This window comes from Brassica oleracea, chromosome C3 (genome assembly GCF_000695525.1).
Source record: "Brassica oleracea var. oleracea cultivar TO1000 chromosome C3, BOL, whole genome shotgun sequence".
Classification (NCBI taxonomy): domain Eukaryota; kingdom Viridiplantae; phylum Streptophyta; class Magnoliopsida; order Brassicales; family Brassicaceae; genus Brassica; species Brassica oleracea.
The window spans coordinates 4,687,458-4,710,638 of NC_027750.1; the positions used below are offsets into that span (position 1 = coordinate 4,687,458).

At 34.6% G+C, this 23,181-nt stretch overlaps 5 protein-coding genes and 1 non-coding gene across 7 annotated transcripts; 3 read left to right on the plus strand and 3 right to left on the minus strand.

Annotated features, from left to right (window-relative positions):
* Positions 1–87: 87 nt before the first annotated feature.
* LOC106332050 (S-adenosylmethionine decarboxylase proenzyme 4) lies at positions 88–1,708 on the minus strand. Its single transcript, XM_013770508.1, has one exon. It carries the CDS (start codon positions 1,442–1,444, stop codon positions 401–403), a length of 1,044 nt encoding a protein of 347 aa, XP_013625962.1. The 5' UTR covers positions 1,445–1,708; the 3' UTR covers positions 88–400.
* Positions 1,709–12,985: 11,277 nt separating this feature from the next.
* On the plus strand, positions 12,986–13,057 carry TRNAD-GUC. The gene has a single exon. It is a non-coding gene; the product is annotated as a tRNA-Asp (tRNA).
* A 154-nt stretch (positions 13,058–13,211) lies between these two features.
* Positions 13,212–14,738, minus strand: LOC106329714 (pentatricopeptide repeat-containing protein At5g18950; the record flags this gene model as incomplete). The annotated part of the gene is given in 3 exon segments (XM_013768372.1): positions 13,212–14,484; positions 14,486–14,626; positions 14,628–14,738. Coding segments are annotated over 3 exon segments (627 nt in total), but the record flags the coding sequence as incomplete, so codon positions are not given.
* Positions 14,739–14,909: 171 nt separating this feature from the next.
* On the plus strand, positions 14,910–18,252 carry LOC106335257 (protein FAR1-RELATED SEQUENCE 12). Of its 2 annotated transcripts, none has more exons than XM_013773732.1 (3): positions 14,910–15,211; positions 15,436–17,804; positions 17,920–18,252. In XM_013773732.1, the coding sequence occupies exons 1-2, from the start codon at positions 15,204–15,206 to the stop codon at positions 17,780–17,782; spliced, it is 2,355 nt and encodes a 784-aa protein (XP_013629186.1). In that variant the 5' UTR covers positions 14,910–15,203; the 3' UTR covers positions 17,783–17,804; positions 17,920–18,252. The 2 variants fall into 2 exon arrangements, with proteins under 2 accessions (XP_013629186.1, XP_013629187.1); XM_013773733.1 differs by having other exon boundaries at positions 15,441–17,804.
* An 824-nt stretch (positions 18,253–19,076) lies between these two features.
* On the plus strand, positions 19,077–19,986 carry LOC106333190 (probable disease resistance protein RPP1; the record flags this gene model as incomplete). The annotated part of the gene is given in 2 exon segments (XM_013771668.1): positions 19,077–19,615; positions 19,700–19,986. Coding segments are annotated over 2 exon segments (570 nt in total). The 5' UTR covers positions 19,077–19,145.
* Positions 19,987–20,089: 103 nt separating this feature from the next.
* On the minus strand, positions 20,090–21,263 carry LOC106332638. The gene is made up of 4 exons (XM_013771119.1): positions 21,000–21,263; positions 20,703–20,922; positions 20,559–20,604; positions 20,090–20,448 (listed from the first exon to the last, which is right to left on the minus strand). The coding sequence occupies exons 1-4, from the start codon at positions 21,124–21,126 to the stop codon at positions 20,329–20,331; spliced, it is 513 nt and encodes a 170-aa protein (XP_013626573.1). The 5' UTR covers positions 21,127–21,263; the 3' UTR covers positions 20,090–20,328.
* Positions 21,264–23,181: the final 1,918 nt, after the last annotated feature.

Below are 23,181 nucleotides of genomic sequence, written 5' to 3' on the forward strand. Positions count from 1 at the left end.
ATGTAAATATTCTTCTTAGATTTTACGGTGATGATTGAATTAACTTGCAACCATATAAGTTAGAACAAGTAAACCGTATATCAAACGTCTGATATAAGAGATTTAAATTTTATAAAAACAAACATAACAAAGAAAAGAAGAAAGAAATAAAGGAACAAACATTTTTACCTTCTCCGCCACTAAAAAATTCTACAACACTGAACCTCAAAAATGCTTTAGGCGTGACACACTGACAACACTGCCACAGGTGCAAAGTGGTGCATGCCTAATCATATGTTCCCACTTAATATTTTTAAACCCAAGTCAACCAATCATTTCCCTCCACGTCACCACCTTCCTTTTCTTTCTCCCCTCGACTAAATTAAAATCTAAAACCTTTTTTGTTCTCTTCCGGCGACACCTATCTCCGGCGAGGCGTGAAAGACTGAAAAACAACTGTTCCAGATCCCGGAAACTCATCCATTAGTCTGCTCCGACACTTGAGACCGAGCTTCTTCGCCAACACTCGCTCCACTCGCTTCGTCACCTCGTGGTCATAATCCTCGCCGCCGTAAGTGGTGGCGATGGAGACGCAACTCGGCCGGAAAACATCAATAGCGCGAGTCAACACCTCCGCGATATCTCCACGACCGTCGTCGTCGTATAAAGACAACCCGCACTCGAAGCTCGCGTAGCTAAAACCGTCTTCCGGCGTGACGTGGATCGTCGAGTAACGCTCTCCGTCGACTCCGTTCATCGAGTAACCGCAAGGATCAAACGCGAAATCGCATATAAACGCGTTTTCGTTTATCATATCGATACCGCTCAGCCGCGTCATCTCTTTCCCGGCGGAATCGCTATTTTTCTCGTCCCCTTTCCGTCTGGAGAAGCTCCGGGCGCTGACTCGGTCAAGCTCCGTCATGCAAACCTCAACGACAACGACCCTCTCATCAGGTTCCACGTCAGCGCTAGCCGCGAACACGTGCCAAGCACGCGAGGGGTTATTAGACGGCGTCATGACGGAGGCTTTACGGTGACGGAGAGATTTCGGGAGGCTTTCTTCGATGATGACGACTTCGTCTTCGAAGCTCGTGTAAGGGAAAGGCTGTGAGTTCGGGAATATGAAGCTGCCGCGAGAGTATCTACACGCGCGTAGCGTGAGGTTGAGAGTACGCGCGAGGTGGATGAAAGGACGGATTGATTTGAGGAGTTGAGTGGTGCCGCATGTTTTGATGATGATTTTGGTTGGGTAGACGAAGAGGCTCGACTCGGAGAGGACGTACGCGTCGAAGCTACGGTTCGCTACGGCGGAGACCACCGTGCACTGCACTTGGGTTAGGACTTGGTCTAGTGATTCGAAGTCGATTAGACGGAGGCCCATTGGGTTTTTATTGGTTGTTGAGTTGTCGTGGAAGAATCGAAGTTCGAGTCTTTTCTCGAAACCCTCGAACCCAGACACTGCCATTGTATGGTCAGAAGAAGATGTGGGAGTGAAACAGAACAGGGGAAGTGTGGCGATAGAACAGAACAGAGGAAATGTTTTTGTGTGTAGAGAAGTAGTGGTGATTAGTGGAGGAGAAGTGGTATTTATAGGAGATATTCTAGAGGATATAGAAACAGGAGCATGCGAGGTTAAGAGACCAAGAAATCATGATTACATGCATAATGAAACGAGAAAGATGATGAGAGTTTGTGTTTTGCGTGTAATGTACCTGTGAATCTTAGTGTATGTTAGAGATCTAACTAGTGTGTGTTTCTGATTCTGTTCTGGTTTCTTGTGTTCTGTAATGAGAAAGATCCGTAGGTTATGACATACGTTTCTGAAGTAATGGATTAATGTAAATTTGCATAATTATGGTATCGGTAAAACTGTATAGAATCGTTAAGTCATCTGTATAGTGTTTGCAAATGTTAGCAATAAAATTTAATATCGCTTCAAAAGCTACCAATCATGTTACTAAAAGATTGGCGACATCAACGGATAATTGAGAAACAAAAGAGGATGAAGATGAAATAAATGTTTTTTTTGGTGGTTTATCATGGCATCCAAAATTATTCTTTAGTGATTTATTTTGCGATCAAAAATTTCAAGGTGAAATAATTTATTCTGATAGTCATTTTTTGTTTCTTACGTTCCAACAAACAGAATTGCCAAACCATTGAACGTAGCCCTGGGCGTTCGGGTATCTACTGGCGTTCGGATCGGGTATTTCGGATTTTGGTTCTTTTTTATAACACCTCCTAGATCTCATTCTAGTAAATTTGCAAGTACGGGACGGGTTCGGATCGGTTTTGTATCACATCATAGAACCCATAAAGTAATCATATATCATTCGGATTCGGGTTATATTGGATCGGTTCGGATATACCCGAAATAAAATCTAAAATTTAAAAGTAAAAGTAAAACGTAAGAAATATATATTTATTTTTATATAATTAAGTATTTAAGGTAGTTATTTAAATTTTAAATACTCGATAACATATCAAAATAAATATGAAATTCAATATTTGAAGTATATATTCATGTTTCATATAATTATATTGTATATTATTTTGGACTTTCGGATCGTTTTTTTTATATCTTTTTGGATTTTTTGGGTTTTTCGGTTTTTCAGGTTAACCGTTCGGGTTCGGTTAATAACACTTCGGGTTCGGATATGTTTTGTACCACCTTACAAGACCCATTCGGATATTTTTTTACATTTCGGACCGAATACGGATCTGGTTTTTCGGTTCGGGTTCGGTTCAGATTTCGGATTTTGGGTTACGGATATTATGCCCATGCCTAGTTGAACGTATGCTCCGAGAATTGTTCAGTCTAGAGATTAGCTAGCTATGGAAATTTGTTGGTGTGCGTGTAATAACCAAAGGACATGTCCATTAATTAAAGAACTGGGTCCAACCAAAAGGAAATAAACCAATTGATGTAGGACCTCTGGTGAGAAATGAACTGACTAGAGTTTGGCCACAAACTTATCCGAAAGAGTCAACATTCAGTTTGTTCAAAATAGAAGGTCAAACCTCAGACCAAGGTGATGATTGTTTAGTCAGTTTTTAGTTTTTGTTTTTGGCTTTTGGTTTTTAGTTTTTAGTTTTTGGTTTTTGATTTTGCAGTAACTTTTAGTTTTTTGAAAAACGTGAAGATGCTTTTAGATTTTGGTTTTTGTTTTCAAAGTAAAATAAAGAATTAATAAACAAAATTTAAAAAATTACTATTATCACTAAAAATAAATAATTATATATTAAATATTATTTTTAAAATAAACAACAAAAATAAACTGTTATAAAAGATGGTAAGAATGAATAAAATTTATGAAATTACAGTTTTACAAAATAAATATTAATATCCGGAATTGAAAAGTATATTTAATCTTAGACAATGAGTAGTTAGATTTTATATCAACAGAATTAAAATATTTTTTTAAATGGTAAGAATGCATAAAATTTATATAATTATAACATACAAAGTAATAACTAGATTCTAAATCTGATTTGTTGTTTATCTAATCATTTCTTCTAAATATTAGTTATAAGTAAATTATTTAAATAAATGTGACATTACTGAATCAATAAATAAAAAAATTAACTATTTATATTTTATCAATAAAAATATGTAGATTGGTTTATTTTGAATTTAAAAATAATAATCATGTTAATATATTAATACATAAATATGCAAATATGCAAATATTTTAATAAGAATAAAAGAAATAACAAACTCACGTACAATATTAAAAAACCAAGAATACAAAAGGTTAATATATTAATACATAAATATACAAATATTTTAATAAGAACAAAAGAAATACAAAACCCACGTACAATGCTGAAAAACCAAGAAAATCCAACCAAGAAAATCTGGTTTTTGGTTTTTACTTGAAAATAGGTAGTTATTCACAAAATCTGGTTTCTCTATACTTTAGGGAATCCATTTTCTCAAAATCTTGATTGACAAAAAAATGGTTTTATGAAAAACAAAAACCAAAAACTGTTTCAAAAACCACAAACAATCAACCTCTAAAACTATCATAAAACTATCAAGTCAAGCAAATAAAAAAAAAAACATCTAATATGTTCAAATAGGATTAGTCATAAGAAGCTCGGAAGAGAAGATGAAGAGCATGAAAAGATGATCCAATCCGGATAATCTACATTAGACAATGTGTTCTAAACTCAAACACTATCTTTTCTTAACTCAATCAAACTTAGGTTTATTTGTTCCTTGTATTTCATTCAAAATCATATATAAACAGTGATAATCAGCTATAGTAAATAAATAAAAATCCATAGTTTCGAAATGTATCCTGGCTCCAAAATTCAAACAAAAGATAAGAACAACAGCCTGAAAAAGATGAAAAATTACGAATTTTTAATACATAGCGAAAAGAATTAATTATTGAATGTAGCATGAAACTCTTTTATGGTTGGAAAGAGAAATGATAAATCGTGTGCTAATTTGAAGATGATTTTGTTGGGGACTAACTTTAGAGGGACCTTATTAAAGTTTGAATCATAAGTGAAGTCCATTTGGTTGCATCAACATGAATCATTACACATTAGCTCTTCGATTCATTTGACCACAACTAGCTCGGTCATATCCGAATGTGTATGTACATACGTTAAATATAGCTAGGACCGCTAGAGAGGGATCAAGACTGCTAAAACATAATAAATAAAGTTGGGACACATATACTTAGTGATACCAAAAGAGAAAATGATTATAGTTATATGAAAGATATGAATTTAATCACGACAGACTAGTATTCAGCAATAGTCGCTCGTCGACACCACTAGTTAGTAGTTGATGTGTTCAATCACGATTTCGATAATGATACCTTTCATTCTTATAGTTTTTGATTTTCAATAATAATAGACGAAGAAGTCTAACCAAATTTATAATATCGAACGGTTTTATATTTTGAGTCCGAATCCATTTTTATCCGATAATATACTTATATCCAAAGAAATTCAAGTTCAATAATTAGTTTTTTTTTTCTGTTGTTGCTCTAGCTCTTCAGACAATTCAAGTTATTGGATATATAAAACTTATTGTATATTTAAATAAATTTTGATACGATTCCAGATTCGTTTTTTTCTACAATTTCAGATTAGTTACTTCGGATTGGTTACCATTCAAATGAGAACGGTGTATCAAGACTGAGCGCACTCTTGTAAACGGGATATTAGCAAATAAAAACGATCAGGCGTGGCAATTTGATAATTATATATTTTATAATTTTAATTTAGGACAATGAAATGAATGCTTCGCTACGTGACACCAAAAGTGCCCTTTCAACATCATTTCTAGCTTCCATGCAATTTTGTCTAACTGTGTGTCTGGCATTATCATTGTCCATTATTTTACATGAATGTCGTTATATGATGTGTCAAAAGTCATTAGATATGTATGTATATACACCACATGAAAGTATAAAACATACCCAAACTGAGTTGAGTTTACTTTGTTTAGAGCCAACTTTGACTCAACTGAGCAAATCAAAGCACATAAGAGCATGATTAATCGAGAGTTTTTACGGTGGGTTTCTTATCGGAATATAAGAAACTATTCTTTAACTTTTAACTAAAAATCTAAGAACCGGTGCTTAAATAATGATGCACTAACGAAACCAATATTGTTTGGAATAAGCTGAAAATAAATAACTAACGACCCAAATATATGTTAATTGAGTTTGGAGTAAGCTTAAACAAAATAATAACTAACTACTGACACCCAAATATATGTTAATTTATTTAACTTCGAAGGAATAATGAAGACCAATTGCATTCTATTTTTGGTCAGAAAAACAAAATTATTTTTTTGTTCAAAAAACAAATCTTATTAAGATTTTATTAAAATGGATAAACAGAAAAGGACAAAACAAGGAGAAAAGGTTTAGGGGTAGGAGAGCAGTAAGCATTAGGCCATGATTATCGCGCAAAAAAAAGTGAAGTTATTAACACTTTTTGTGGCATGGACCCCACAAAAATCACAAGATTCGTCTTCTGTATATGCAAAATAAGAACCGATTGTGGATGGATTTTTGTATTGTTCACGGACCCACTGACACGTGGCGTCCCGCGACTGGTTTGCCGTATAATTTTTTTTTTTAAGACAAAAAAAAAAAATTAGAACTTCTATGCGTTAATCATGATCTTATGACCACAATCCCACAAGTAGAGAGCTGCACGCGCACCCACCAATCGTCTCTCCCACTTGTCTCTTCCATCACTCCCACACCCAAACATTATTATTTATTAATCAAATAATTAAAGGAAGAGAATATTCCAACCATATCTTAGTTGCACCGTAAACAAAATTTGAAAGATTAGATATAAATATAACTTGATCCGCGCGGATATTCTTTTTTTTTTAATTATCTTATATAAATGGTAATATATATTTAAATAATTTATATGTATTAAATAATTGTTTAATATATTTCTAAACCCATAAATTTTATAATTTATTGTGAATAATTTTATTTTATTTTTTGATCCGTCAATTATTATATCCATATTTTAAAATATAACCCGTGTATTGGTGTAAATGTATTTTTTATGGATAAAAAATTTAGGCAAAATAAAAATGTTGGCTATAGTTATATTTGATTTATACGATCAAATGATCGATTATATATTATTTATAATTTTGTGTGTTTTATATGATGTATTTTTTATAACATTTTCTATGTTTTTTTAGACATAGTTAATATACCAAAATAAAAAATAACCAGTCCGTATAATGAACATTTTGTTATATTTTTGGTATTGATTAAGTGTAATTTATTATTTAAATTGATTATAGGAAGTATTCCTTAAATAAGTAGGACATAATTTGTTGTATCTCATTTCAGGAAAATGCATTCATTAAACTATAAAAGATAAGAATACTAAAAAATAGGTAAATTTATTACTTTAGTGGCATTGAGATGTAAATAAATTAAACAACTAAGAGTTAATTTATAAGTGTATTTCTATTTTAATAAAATAGATGTGCTTTATATTATGTATTTTTTATAACATTTTCAATTTTTGTAGACATAGTTAATATACCAAAATAAAAAATAACCAGTACGTATAATGAGCATTTTGTTATATTTTTGGTATTGATTAAATGTAATTTATTATTTAGTTTGATTATCGGAAGTATTCCTTAAATAAGTAGGACATAATTTGTTGTATTTCATTTTAGGAAAATGCATTCATTAAACTATAAAAGACAAAAATACTAAAAAAAATAAGTAAATTTATTACTTCAGTGGCATTGAGATGTAAATAAATTAAGAAACTAAGAGTTAATTTATAAGTGTACTTCTATTTTAATAAGATATAGATGTGTTTTATATTATGTATTTTTGTAACATTTTTTATGTTTTTTAGACGTAGTTAATATACCAAAATAAAAAATAACCAGTCCGTATAATGAACATTTTGTTATATTTCTGGTATTAATTAAGTGTAATTTATTGTTTAGTTTGATTATAAGAAGTATTCCTTAAATAAGTAGAACATAATTTGTTGTATTTCATTTTAGGAAAATACATTCATTAAACTATAAAAGACAAGAATACTAAAAGGTAGATAAATTTATTACTTTAGTGGCATTGAGATGTAAATAAATTAAAAAACTAAGAGTTAATTTATAAGTGTACTTCTATTTTAATATGATATATATATAAGATTAACCCATTATTTCAACTAGGTATGTGAAATGGAACTATATGCATAGTGGATCACTCCAAGCCTGTTAAATGGATTTAGGTATCTCTATAATCTCTTAGACTATCTCCAATGGCACATAATAATGTTTTCTATATTTCACTTTAAATAGACTAACTCTATTATAGAGTTGAATTTGCTTCAATAGTTCACTCTATAATAGAGTGAAATATAGAGTAATCTTATTTTTTTACTCTATATTTGGAGTAAAAAAACAACATTCCTCTATATTTCACTCTATTATAGAGTGAACCATTGGAGCAAATCCAACACTATAATAGAGTTACTCTATTTTAGAGTGAAATATAGAGTAAATTATTGTGTGCCACTAGAGATGCCCTTAAATACGAAAACAAAACATATACACAATACAATGAGAGATCAGTGGGAGCACATTCATATTAACCATATAGTTGTATAAACTCATCGCTTAAACCAAAATAAAAAATAGAAGAATTATCGCCAAAAGCTCGAGAGTTCAAGCATGTCATATCTTAGCTATATCAGCATATCTTGTGGGCACAAGTCGTCTTCTCAACATATGTTGCAGGTCATGGATTTGGAAGGAACAGCCTATGTGGAAAAGGGCCACACTGAAGAGGTGAGAATTTTACAGCATCATTGTAAATGAGCCCTGAATCGAGGACAATAAGAGAAAAGTGGACTCCACAACTAACAAATCCATTCCTTAAGACAGTGACATGTGAACATAGTGGCCTACTTAAGTCACTCCTCTGGGTGACAACTACGCTTATGTAGTTATATTTGGTACGTTTTTTTCTTTGACATGTCATATGTCAAAGGATTATATAAAGTTATACAGAAGTAACTTCAGATGGTTTAAGCATGATTGTTAGTAGATTAAAAAAAAGTATAGTAAATATGTTTGTTAGTGGATTAAGAGAAAGTATAGTAAATACGTTCTTATCGGTCATGTACATGTATGTAAGTGTATATCATAGGTTTAATGCAAATTTGCTTACAAAGATTGGAGTTACAAAAAATTATCAAGATACTTATCAGATGGTCTTTTTTTTTTCTTGATAATTATCAAGCTACTAAAAACCATGATTCAACTGTCAGATATGATTTATATCAAAACATATAACAATGTTACTGGACTTATTTTCAATCTAAATCTTTTAGTTAAAAACTTCACTGTTTGCTGTCTCTAATTAAATATTATTACTAAATGACTAAATGGAACATAGACTAAAAATGGGAGTAGGGGAAGCTTGTACAAATGAGGATAAATTGAGTGCTACTGTATCATGCGCACACAAGTTTATATCCAAGAATAGTTAACCAAAGATGCCCACTATCTTTCACACACCATATGCTAATTCATCACTATTTCATGTTGTGCTCCCAATAATCTTTCTCATAATCTTTTGTATATGCTGTTGTTTTTATTTGTTATGCTTTCATATCTAAGAGTATAGATATTGTGACCACATATCTTATTTTTACTCAGTCAGAAACCATGACCAGCTTGGATCATTTTTGGGATAATCTCATCTGCTATACTTGGACCAGAACTGTGAAATCCTCCAAGAAAATATCTCCACTCAGACTATTCCAGTTAAGACACATCCAATAATATATAAATTAAGTAGGATAACTTCATCAAATCATAAGATAAGAATCGATACATATATATATATATATATATATATATATATATATATATGTTTAATTATTTATTGCTATTGGATTAAATTACAAAATTATCATAAGAAGTTTACATACAAAATATTAGGTCATCAGATTCCAATTTTATTAATAAGTTTCTTGCGTTATTATATTAATCTCGAAGGGAAAACGAACAAAAGAGAAGCGCATGCTGAAAACGCAGACAGTGCATGCATATAACAATAAGATGTGTCTCGAGCCCAAAGACCAAATCCAGAATGATTCTCGATACTCCATAGTGTTTTCTTTTCACATCAAAAAATCATTATACTATTATTTAAGCTTGAGCTGATCTAAAAAACAAATAGCTAGTGTAATTAGTTGGTATATTAATCTATACGGTATAATAATAATAGAGTATTTACATCTTAGCCAAAAATAAAAATAAGAGTATTTGTATAGTTTTCTTGTGAGGTTGTAGGATACAAATGTGGCAATTTATTATTCGATGCAAATCATTCCCCGTGCCTCATGCTATGCTTTCCTCTCTTTATTACTAACATCAGAATAACTATTTTTAATTTGGTTGTAGAGAATAAGAAAATAAGATTATAAGAGGAAATAATATGACCCTTATGGTTTCTCCACGCAGGAATCATTTTTCCAGTGAAAGGGCTGATACATGCATGCATTATACTTTCGATTCCTGGACCAACACTTGCTTCATTAATTTTTATCCGTTTAAATGATTTAGACTGCTTCTGTTTTTTGCTACTGAAGTTTCTAGGACCAAAATTACATATCTAGAACTGTACTTATTGATTTGATCTCAACACTGCAACCGTACAATTGAATGTGGTTTTCATGTAAGAGTTTATTTGATCGAATGGTGAAACAAATTAACCAAGCACAATTTTATAACTAACCAAAGTTAAAAAGGTTTAATAACTATAATATATACGATAATATCATGCTTCAACCAAAGGACCAAAGCCGTAGACTCTATACAAAGAGAAGTACATCCGTTATCTCTGGTATATAATTTTATTTTTATAAAGTTGCCTCAATAATGAGACGTGTTGGCGTAAGCATGCGTCATCTCTTTGTCATATTGGGCAAATCCAGCAAGATAATATTTGACACTTTTGTCATGGAGAGACTTTCAAGAGATTTGGTTCAGTCTTTACGAAAATAATTAAGATAGCTGATGATGAGAGAACGGTGAAGCATGGAGGCCATCATGTTCCCTCTTCCCCGAACCCCCTGCCCTCTTCAAAAGGTAACTGATTTTCTCTTTTTAATTTCTTCCATGTACAGTTTAGTACATTAGAATCATTTTCCTCTACACGACTACTGCTTCTATAGCTTCTGACTTATTTAAAAGCGTTGTATTTGTTTTTTAAAAATGTTAACTTTGAGGTTTCGTCAAAACAAAAAGTATATATGCATGCCTGAACTAAAATCAACTTTGGATTTTGCTACGAGGAGTGCTGCTTCTAACGCGAGGATTATCAATATATCTTGGAACTATAAATTATATATGATGCATTGACTAATAGCCAGCTATTTAGTTTATTACAGTATTTTGTACACTTTTTTCAAAAGAATCTTTGTTCGTTGCTGCATATGGTTAGATTAATAAACATATGCATGTATCTCTCATAATGACTTTTTTGGTGCAATGTTATGGAATATTTAACTTAGCTTGGCTTGTGGGCTCATTCATATTATGCTTATACTATCTCCAATGTATTTCCCTATTTTTTCTTCTAAAATAGGGAAACTCTAAAATAGATATGGGTTTGTCTCCAATATATTCCTCTATTTCTTCATCTAAAAAGGAATATTTTTGATATATTCTTTTCTAATTTTACAAATAGTATCTTTTATTTGTGAAAGTTGAAAACCAACCTAATTTAGTGTAACATTCATAAAATTATGATATTATTTATACTGAATATTTTTATAGAAACTATTATGTAAATAAAAAGTATGATTATATATTTATATAAACAGTAAATTTTCACTAAAAAATATTTATTTTTTTTTTTATTTATTTTTTGGTCAAAAACTAAAAAATATTTATTTTGGTTATAATTGTTAAAGTAAAAAGTTAAAGGATCATTTTGTAAATAAAAAAACATGCCTCTATTATAGAGGAATGCTATTTCTTCCTCTAAATATAGAGGTGAAAATAGCAATCTCTATTTTAGGGGAAGAAATAGAGTAGAGTTGGAGTGGTTTTATCTCTAAATACTATTATAGAGACAAATATAGAGGTGGGTTGGAGATGCTATTATAAAACATGTCTCCCGTCTATTCTAACTATTGCATATATATGTACTGGTTAATAAATAATGATCAACCTACGAAACCCCTATAGTAGTGACAATCACAATGTCATGTGAACATCTACTCAAAACTTAAGAGTTTGTAAGAACAATACATAATCATTAAATCAACTTAACAATGTTCTGTATTTTTAACAATGTTCAAAAAAAATATGTTCTGTATTTTTATTAAAAAGATGGTTGTATCCAATGAGCTTTTAGTTTTTTCTTCTTCTATATATGTACTTAATTTATGATATATTTTTTAAAAAGGTTTCTCTTGACTGAAAATAACACTAATATCTGTGAGAAAACTTATTAAAAATATTCATTTTCACATGCTATTCTAAATATATTCACAAATCTCTGAAGACTTTGGGATGTTATTTTATTTGCATTTATCATATATATATATTTTGAGAGCAAAAAGGAGGAAGCTATATATATGTTGATGATGTTTTGAGGGATATGACGAATTTGATAGGGAAGGGGCACATTGATATGACAGTGTCTCCAAATCAGAAGCCCTAAACTCCTATGCAATAAAAATATATGTTTGGGTTTTAGGGTTTCACTTTTTAACTCATTAAGGTAGACAAATCATAAGCATATGGTCTAAGCAAATATAGGGCGAGGGACTTGACACATATATATATATATATATATCCACTCTAGATATTGCATTTATTTGTTTTTATCGAGAAATAAATTAATCAGGCTATTACTGACGTATCAGGTGTGATTGGTGACCAAGAGAATAAAAAGAAATATTCAATTCTTTATGATTCCCATAAAAATATACCATTCATAAGGAATTAATTTTTCTTTTTATTCTTTATCATTCTTTTTTTTTGTAGAGAATAACAAAACAAAATTATTCCTCATTATTTTTGAGGTTTTTTAAATTTTATTCCTCTTCATTCTTTTTTTTATTTGTTCGTAGTGTTCCTCAAATGGTCACTAGTCACATGAATTGAACCAAATAGTAATGTATTAATATTTGCCTATTTGGCGTATGAACCAAACCATTGTATCTCATTATCTACATGATACATCTCAAGAAAATTTATATGCATATTCGTCAATTATACTTAGAAAATTGCAAACACTTTATATTGTATTTTAACTGGGATGTCGATCTTCAATAAACTAAGAAGACCTATAAACTTTTGACTATAGAATAAATAATGGAACCATTAAACGAAAATTCAGTTTGTTATATTTATAAGAGATTTTGGCAATTTGTGCGACTGAGATAAAGTAATGCACATTAAAATAGCATACTAACTAGACAATTACTACTCAAGTTTAAAACATTCAGCAAAGTCGTTGTAGTATAGTGGTAAGTATTCCCGCCTGTCACGCGGGTGACCCGGGTTCGATCCCCGGCAACGGCGCTTACTTTTTGTTTTTGCGTTGCTGGTCACATGATATCGCAACAAGAAGATGATGGCACAACAATATTCGAAATGACATATCGTTTAGGCCCTTATTGGGCCAAAATATTTTATTTGTGTGCTTACAGATCTTTGTTGCGAATCCTAATAAGCCGCAAGAAGTGAAGATCATTTTAGCAAGAAACCATGAGAAGTTACTTGAACTTCTTCACAACTTGTCCTCCAGCAAAGGTATTCTTAGAACTAATTCAATACTGCTTTATAGACATTACACTCTAAACTAGTTTTGTGAACTCACACAAGACACTCAACAAAATTAGTTTCTTTCACGCACTCTCCAGAATCTCGTTTAAGGAAGCTGCAACAGAATCAGACATCTTCAGATTCCTCATCTTCCGGAGTGCAGCGTAAGTCCTATCAGAAGGCTTCACACCTAAAAGCCTTGAGCTCGTTAAACAGACTAATCCCTCTCTCAACTTTGCTCTCCTTGCAAAACCCTTGAACCAAAGCGTTATACGTGATTGCGTCCCGCGCCACTCCAGTTTCACACATTCTCTTGAAAACCTCCAAAGCCTGATCAGCTCTTCCATACGAGCACAGCCCCGTGATCATTGTATTACAGCTGACCGTCGTTTATCCAAACCCATTCCTAATCATCTCCCCGTAAAGTTCCTTAGCAAGCACAACTTCGCCTCTTTCCAAGTGCGCATGTACCATCACACTGTAAGTGAACTCGCCCGTGGATCATCGTGGTGCAGGTGCGTAGCCTCTCTCTTTGAGATCGTTGAATACACAAAACGCCTGGCGATGCTTCTCTTTCCAACACAACCCTTTTATAACCTCCTGGTAGGTGTAAATAGTCGGGAGATGGTTCCAGGCAATCATGGTGTGAAGAGTCTCCGACATAGAAGCGTTGCTCCCAATCTTACAGTAGCCAGATAGACATCAATTGGGGATACACAGCGTGTCTTGTTTCAAACTCTTCTTGAGAAGCTCGTAGGCTTGTGAAACCTCCTCACCTTCACACAGAGCTTGAATCAAACACTTTATCCTCACAATATCAAACTCAGATTCCGCCATTCACTGGTGATAAAGCTCCAGAAGCGATCGAGTTTCTTCTCTTTTAGTAGAGTACACACTTTGATACCTTCATCAACCAACCCATCTTTGCAAAGACACTTCACGTATCTCTCCAGCAACGTTACCTCCGGGTTAAAACCGGTTGAATCTAGAAAGCCTTTCGCAGCTTTTACAGCTCTTGCATCCAAAAGGGAACCAAAGAGAAGGCTTAGAGACACATAATCAGGTTTGTAATCAAAGGTGGAGCAAAGCCAACGGAAGAACCAGAGAGAAAACATAACGTTGTTGTTCTGTAATGACAACAGTTCTCTGAAAAACAGAGGATCCGCGAAGTTAAACGAGGGGAAAATCAAATAACAGAGTTTGCTGCCATCTCCGTCTCTCTCTCTAATGATCGTATAGACAGTTTTAGCCCATTTCTGATTTCTGCAGCTCGTCGGACTTGGATTCACTATCTCGACAAGACTCGAGGGTTAGACTCCGTATCTGGTGTGTTAGAGTGGTTCTGTCGAGTTCTGTTTCTAATGAGAGTGATCAGATACGACTGACTCGAATTCAATCTCGAAGCAGCAACACGCGAATCGTAGAAAGGAGTGATTTTTATTCACCGGAACCCTAGATTTGGATTTTTCTCAAGGAGATTGAAAGGTTCTTACTTTCTTTTTTTTTTATTGATTAATGTAAAAGTTTTTAACTTTATTACAAGACATAACTAAATATTAGATTATATTTTTGTCAACAAATGTAAGAATGATATCTAATTTTAATTTTTTTGGTCTAAGCTGTCAAGTTGACGGATAAAGAAAGGTTTGGGGCTTGCTTCTTCTTCTCTTCTCTCTCTCTCTTTCTCGCTATCCATCGTCTTCGCCGAAAAATCCCTAAATTAATTTGTTCTTACCATCCCACCACCACCACCACCAATCTAATTCCCGCCAAAGAGAATGTCGTGAAATGAATCCTCTTCGTGTATTCCAACCGCGGCTAATCTGAAGAGTTTCTCGCAATCTCCGCCCTTTTTACCGGCTAACCTTTTCCTTATCCGATTCGTTTAGTCTCCGGTCGAGAAATGGAGAGGTAACTGTTGGTTGATTTGTTCTTTCTCCCTCCCTCCCTTGAATCTCATTGTTGGATGTGTGTAGTTAGGTTTCTAATCTTAAAGCTCCTCTCTTTTTTAGTTAAAGTTTCTACCTTTCTTGTCTTGTAGGATGATTGATTAGTTCTGTTGTTATGTATCTACAACCTTCCTTCATTGTTGTTTGTTGAATTAACTCTCTTTATGTGGTTTTCCTCAATAATAGTTCAGCTACTGAGCATAGCGGTTTCAACACCATGGTAACAAAAGCATATCCACTACGGATATTAAACCACAACACGGAAGAACATAACAACTCAGGAGGAGGTGCCGAGCCTTACGTTGGTCTAGAGTTCGACACAGCAGAGGAAGCTCGCGAGTACTACAACGTCTACGCTGCGAGAACCGGTTTCAAAGCGAGGACCGGCCAGCTGTACAGATCGAGAACAGACGGAACAGTTTCTTCGAGGAGGTTCGTTTGCTCTAAGGAAGGCTTTCAGTTGAATTCGAGAACCGGATGCACTGCTTTCATCCGCGTCCAGAGAAGGGACACAGGGAAATGGGTTCTTGACCAGATCCAGAAAGAGCATAACCACGAGCTCGGAGGTGAAGCTGAGGAGACCACGACGACTCCGCGTCCTGTTAGAGCTCCTGCTCCTACTAAGCTTGCTACAACTGTTAATCAGCATAGACCGAAAATGAAAGTTGTTGACGAGTCTGACAGAGAGCAAAGATCTTCCTCCAAAAGCTCTCTCAAACGCTTCAAAAGCTGTAGCGTTGGTGAAGGAGAAGTGAGCAACGATCATCATTCTAAAGCTGTTTCCGGTAGTGAGCCTTACGCAGGTTTGGAGTTTGCTTCGGCTAACGAAGCGTGTCAGTTCTACCAAGCCTATGCGGAAGTCGTCGGGTTTAGAGTTCGGATCGGTCAGCTGTTCAGATCCAAAGTGGACAACTCGATCACTTCGAGACGGTTTGTTTGTTCGAGAGAAGGGTTCCAGCATCCTTCGAGGATGGGATGCGGAGCTTACATGAGGATCAAGAGGCAAGACTCGGGCGGATGGATAGTAGACCGGCTCAACAAAGATCATAACCACGACCTCGAACCGGGGAAAAAGAACCAAGACGGTTTGAAAAAGATATCTGACGATGTCACAGGAGGGCTAGACTCCGTTGAGCTAATCGAACTAAACAACAACAACAAACACATCAAGAAAGCTACATCAAGAGAGAACAGAATCGGTAAAGAATGGTATCCTCTCCTTCTCGACTACTTCCAGTCCAAACAAACCGAAGACATGGGATTCTTCTACGCCGTTGAGTTAGACGTTCACAGTGGAAGCTGTCTCAGCCTCTTCTGGGCGGATAGCAGAGCGAGATTCGCTTGTAGTCAGTTCGGCGACGCAGTTGTGTTCGACACTTCGTACAGAAAAGGAAGCTACTCAGTCCCCTTCGCTACTTTCGTCGGCTTTAACCATCATCGACAACCGGTGCTTCTCGGTTGCGCCGTGGTTGCTGACGAGTCCAAAGATAGTTTCGTATGGTTGTTTCAGACATGGCTCCGCGCCATGTCTGGCCGTCCTCCGAGGTCGGTTGTAGCCGATCAAGACTCTTCTATCCAGCAAGCTTTGTCACAGGTCTTCCCCGGGGCGCATCGAAGGTACTCAGCTTGGCAGATGAGGGAGAAGGAACGGGAGAATCTCAGACCGTTCCCGAGCGAGTTCAAGTACGAGTACGAGAAGTGTATATACCAGAGTCAGACCGTGGTGGAGTTTGATTCAGTTTGGAACTCTCTCATCAACAAGTACGGTCTCAGAGACGACGTATGGCTCAGAGAGATCTACGAGCGCCGCGAGCATTGGGCTCCTGCCTATCTAAGAGCGAGCTTCTTCGCCGGGATCCCGATCAACGGAGCCTTCGAGCCGTTCTTTGGCCCTTCTCTCGACGCTCTGACGCCTCTCAGAGAGTTCATCGGCAGATACGAGCAAGGACTCGAGCAGAGACGCGAGGAGGAGAGAAAAGAAGATTTCAACTCTTACAACTTGCAGCCTTTCTTGCAGACGAAGGAGCCAGTGGAGGAACAGTGCAGGAGGCTCTACACTCTCACCGTCTTCAGAATCTTCCAGAACGAGCTCGTCCAGTCTTACAGCTACCTCTGCTTGAAGACTTATGAGGAAGGAGCGATGAGCAGGTTCTTGGTGAGGAAATGCGGGAACGAGAGCGAGAAACACGCGGTGACTTTCAACGCGACGAATCTGAACTCGAGCTGCAGCTGTCAGATGTTTGAGCACGAAGGGCTTTTGTGTAGACACGTGTTGAAAGTGTTTAATCTGTTGGAAGTTAAAGAGCTTCCGTCTAAGTATATACTGCACAGGTGGACGAAGAATGCTGAGTTTGGGTTTGTGCGCGATATGGAGTCTGGTGTGAGCTCTCAGGACCTTAAGGCCTTGATGGTTTGGAGTCTGAGAGAGGCTGCTTCTAAGTATATAGAGTTTGGGACTTCGTCTCTGGAGAAGTATAAGCTTGCTTATGAGATTATGCGTGAGGGTGGCAAGAAGCTTTGTTGGCAGAGATGATGAACTCGGCTTGAAAAAAAATGTAAGATCAAATCTTCTTTGATATCTAATCTGAAGTTAGATCATAAGTGGCATGTCTCTTAAGTTGCTGAAGTTTCTTGGGTTTTTTGGTGATGTTATTGTTGCTAATGCTATAGGTTTTTAACCCTTTGGAGAATATGAAGTCTTTCTTGCTCTACGTTCTAATGTTAACCCTTGTGGCTGTAAGTGGTGGTGGTGGTGGGGTTGGAGTTGTGGTCATTGTCTTTTCCCAGTGATAATTGTCATCATTTGCAATGGCAGCTTCTTGTGATGTATTATTATCAGTGACATGTTTATTGTCTCTTATGTGTTGTTTATGTTCTAAGAAATTGAGAACAGATGAGAAGTGTAGGGTTTTGGTGTGATCCACGGATCATGTTTAGAGAACCAAGTGTCGTCGTTTGATCCTAGAAGTTTTAGAATGTACTATTAATATCATTTTCAATCTCTTTTTTTTCCTTCTCACTGATATAGAAGAGCCTTGGTGATTTATTTCTAAGTCAAAAATTCTAGAATGCTAGGCTTTCAAAAATTCTAGATTGCTAGGCTTTCAAGTTTCAAGAGATCACTCCCAATATTACCTGAGAGAAAGAAGTATAAAAGTAAAAGAACACTGAGAGACAGTCCTATCATGTGTTATTCTTTTCTCTATACGGTTTATTTTTCTATGTCGCAAGATCGATCATTGCAGAAAGAGCAAAGGTCAAAACATTCTCGATTCTTATTAGATTTGGAACGTGCAACATCAGCCAAGGTTTGCAAACGTGCTCTAACATATTGTAATTTAGAACCATATGCACAAGTAAAATAAAAAAATCAGACTTCGGTTATATTATGGGAGAATTGGTGAAATAATAAAAAAAACTAAAATTAAGAAACTAACCATGAGTTAGAGAAATATAGGAAGAAAAAAAAACAGAGAGAAGGAAAATGATGGTTAGTTTTTTTTTAATTTTGAAGTAGTTTTTAGGACCAAAATTCTCTATTATTATTGGCACACAAAACAATACAAGAAAAATGTCTTAGGGAAAGCTTCAGATCGATTTGTTCAAAAAATGACATTTATTGTTGTTCAAAAAAAGACATTTTCTGTGGTTGACATTGTAAGACAAGACCAACTCCCCATAATCTCCTATAAATAACCACACAAGGAGAAGAAGAAGATCATCCCAAAACAAGAAGAGAAGAAGAAGAGAAAAAAACGTGAGAGAGAGAAAAAAAAAAAAAAAAAAAAAAAATTTTTTTTTTAAAAAAAAAAAAAAAAAAAAAAAAAAAAGAAGCTTCGGATCGATTTGGGAGATACAAGAAGAGATACACCACCCTCTCTCTCCGACTCTCCCTCATGGATCCTAATTCTTCTCTATCTCGCGGATATATGCATGATGTCTTCCCCAGTTTCTGCGGTCAAGACGTTCGCAAAACCTTTCTCAGCCACTTTCTTGAAGGGCTGAAAAGAGAGGGAATAAACACCTTCATAGACAATGGGATCCCGAGGAGCGAATCTATTAACTCCGAGCTCGTTAGAGCTATCAAGGAAGCAAGGATTGCTATCGTTATTCTCTCAAAGAACTACGCCTCTTCAAGTTGGTGTCTGAACGAACTGCAGTTGATCATGGAGTGCAGGTTAACTTTAGGACAGACTGTTATGACAATCTTCTACGAAGTGGATCCGTCAGATGTAAGAAAACAGACCGGAGATTTCGGGAAGGCCTTTGAAGAAACTTGTGATGGGAAGACAGAGGAAGAAAAACAGAGATGGAGACAAGCTTTGACTCAAGTTGCGGTTATTGCCGGAGAACATTCTGTTTCATGGTATATACTACTCTTCTAACCTAACTAAATCTATTTCACCAGTTTCCGTGTGGATCAAGTATTGTTCTAACTGTCTTTTTTTAGGGCTAGTGAAGCAGAGATGATGTCGAAAATTGTCATGGATGTTTCTAACGAGTTGCCATCATGTAGCAAAGGTGAAATCTATGATGTGCTTAGAGTCTGACGAGGTGAAGGTTGTGGGGAATGGGGACCTGCTGGTATTGGCAAAACCACTATAGCTAGAGCCTTATACAAAGAAGTGTCGTGTAACTTCCAGCTCAAGTATTATAAGGAGAATGTTGAGGGAAAGTATAAGACGATCCAGTTTGACAAGCATTACTTGCAAAACTATTTGGAAAACGAGATAAACTTAAAAGCTCCTTTGAGCTCTCTCTTTATCATAAATCTATCTTGTTCTCAAATCGTTATTAACACTTACAAGAACAGAGGTATAGGGGCAGTCGGGCAGAGGCATTTCAATACCTTTTTTGTTTGATATAAGAGACACTAATTCAACAATTGTTTTTGCATGATAACACTTCGTTAGTTTCAGAGAGCGTCGTATACAATCAAGGAATATAATAGAAAAAACTAGACGAATAAAACAATCAACACACGGTAGATTACACGATCACAAACTCTTGTTTTGAGTAAACTGCACGCTTGAAATAAGAAAATCAAACCAATATGTATTTCTCTTTAAGTTTAGAAACTCAAACTCTTCCCGCATGAGGCCTCTCTGCGGCGACTGTTTCTCCAACTCCGACGTGAATGGCTCCGGTACACAACAACTGAGTACCACTCACAATTATTGTCAACACTTCAAGAGTTCTCTGTCAAAAAAAAATTATCAACAAAGATGAAAACATATCAAGCATCCCGTAAGAGAATATTATTATGCAAATCACATTCGTTTTAAGTAAAAAACAAAAAAAAGGCTCACTAGATTGGCTTCGGTCCAGCCGATGTTGATCTCTTTACAAGCCAATCTGCGCCAAAACCAAATCGGTTTAGATTTGGTTATTAATTAAGTTGGATTAAAACCCGGTTAAGATTAATCATAAACCGGTGGTGAGCTTTATTTTACCCCATGGCGAGGAGAGTGAGAGACCAGGAGACGAGAGAGGAAGCGGCGGCGGAGTGGAGATTCGGAGAGTCCCACTCAAGAACGTTCATGATCCCGCTGAGTGACGTCGCCATTCCGACGACCCCGGCGATCAACGAGAATATTACGAATAAGCCAGTCGCCATGTTCCCCACCGGGAAGTATATCGGGAAGATCTTCGCCGGGAGAGAGAGCACCGACGCTGCATAAACCATAAGAAGATTTGATTGATCACATTCAATCATGAAAATAGTTGGATCATTATGTTTTGTTAATTACCGGACTCGCGAGCTCTCTCGATGCCGTGATTAACAGCCCAGGCAGCGATGACGGTGACTACAAAATAGAGGCCAAGATTCAGCAACAGAAGCATGAAAGCCGCCGACTTTGATCCTCCTGAAGCCATGATAGTGCCTAAAAGAAAGATTCTCTGAGTTTTCCGACAGAAAAAAAAAAATTGGAAAAGACTTTCTCTGTGTTCTGTCTTGGGATAATCACAAGATCTCTGTATGTCTGTGTATATATATATTTGTTTATCCAGTTTATAGGAATAAAACTTTCTTCAGCTGCAATCAATGTTTTAAGTTCCTTACTTTGTCTTTCACTTTGGCCAACGAATCAAATCCCAACCTTATTTTGCTGTCTTCTTCACAGAGGAAGAAGAAGAAGAAAAAAATACTACAAAATGACGAATACACCTGTCAGACTGAAACTTCTCCCGGGAAAATCTGTCAGGAATGAAACGTTTCCGGGGAAACTAACGAGGAAAAAAAAACAAGGTTCACTTCTAACCAATAATAAATTAAACTAGATCTCGATCCGCGCAACGTTTTTGTTTCCATTTATTTTTATATAAATATTTTGTTTTCAATTCTAAATGGATATATGTTATAATATATACGAAGTGTGTTTATCAATTTTTAAAACATAAAAAATTTACGGTATATTTTTTTTTATTGAATAGATGGTTTCAAACTTTCACATGTATTTGTATATTTTTCTATATATATTTTTTTGGATTATTATTTCATTATTGAAATCCTAACTATATATATAAAGATTGATAAAATATTGTTTTATTGTCATCTTCAAATATATTGTAACATTTCACAAATTTATAAAGTTTAAAGAAAAATAAACTTTCAGCTTCATAGATTTATATCGTTAAAAATGAACTTTTAGCTTCATGTCACAAGTCATATATATTACTTGTAGAAAATTTTGAATAAGTTATTATGGTTATTATATATTAGAGGATATTCTTCTTAGTTGTTTCGCTATTTCATAGCAAAAATTTAGGAAACACACATGAGGAGTCGACGGCAAGTTATAATTCGATCATTATGTTTAGAATATCCTTTTTTAAACGTTCAAGTAATATGATACTGTGTAAATTAGTTGTTTCGATATAAGGAATATATATATATTATTGTTGCAACAGAATCTTGGTTTTGAAAAATCTTGTTATATTGGTTCTAAAGATAAACAATTATTTGAATAAAATAGAAGGACACCATATATTGGTTTAAATGCTCGATGTTGATATGATAAGACCGGTTTGATAGTTCTTTTCAGGTGAACAGGTTCAAATAACCGAACTCGAATCATCACTTGAGCATGTATAAATAATGTGTAAGTGACTACAACAATCTAAAACAGAGGTTTTATGGATCATTTTAGGTGAAATGGTCGAGTTATTAACAACGAACCGACTGTATGGTCTGTCTACAAATGTCGTTGATACGAGTTGGTTTTGTTTAATACATGAACGGCATGTATATTAACATACCAGAACTCATGTATATTAACATACCAGAACTCTAGAACAATGTGAAAATGTATTAGTCTATGAACTGGTTATAATGGTTTATGTTTATACAACCATTATATATACATTGGTTAAATTAGTTAAATCAGATCAGTATTTGCAAGTATACGATGGTTTACATTACCACTATGTATAATTTATTAAGGAATCAAATGTGGGTTTGTTAACCAATCCGGTTTTATAGGAGTAGATGTTATATTAGGAATCCCCTATATATTATTTGAGAAGCATTACAACTTCATTTTGTAGCCACATGTCATCACTAGAATGATTCTTAAAATCATTAGAGAAATATGTTGGTCTATCTAATTATATAATAAGCTTTTTATTAAACTAACAATAAATTCATCATTAATGTATTTTATTATTTCCTTAAATAAAATTTACGGAATTGCCTAATGTGGCTAAAGTATATATGGCAATTAATGATTTTGAATAATAAAGATTTGATAAAAAAATAGTGTATCTTCTATCATATTTGTTTAATTTTAAGCTATTAAATAAATTAAACAACCACAATAACCATATAATAAAAATTTAGATTTTTATGTATATGTTATATTTTGAATTTTTACAAACGGCTATAAATTACTAAAACTGTTAAAAGTCTCACATTCAAATTTTATGATCCAT

Coding starts and splice junctions, on each gene's coding strand:
- LOC106332638 (XM_013771119.1), bottom strand. CDS start 21,126: ATGGCTTCAGGAGGATCAAAGTCGGCGGCTTTCATGCTTCTGTTGCTG. Junction 20,923..20,999: donor CGAGAGAGCTCGCGAGTCCG/GTAATTAACAAA, acceptor TGGTTTATGCAG/CGTCGGTGCTCTCTCTCCCG. Junction 20,605..20,702: donor CTCACTCTCCTCGCCATGGG/GTAAAATAAAGC, acceptor GTTTTGGCGCAG/ATTGGCTTGTAAAGAGATCA.
- LOC106332050 (XM_013770508.1), bottom strand. CDS start 1,444: ATGGCAGTGTCTGGGTTCGAGGGTTTCGAGAAAAGACTCGAACTTCGA.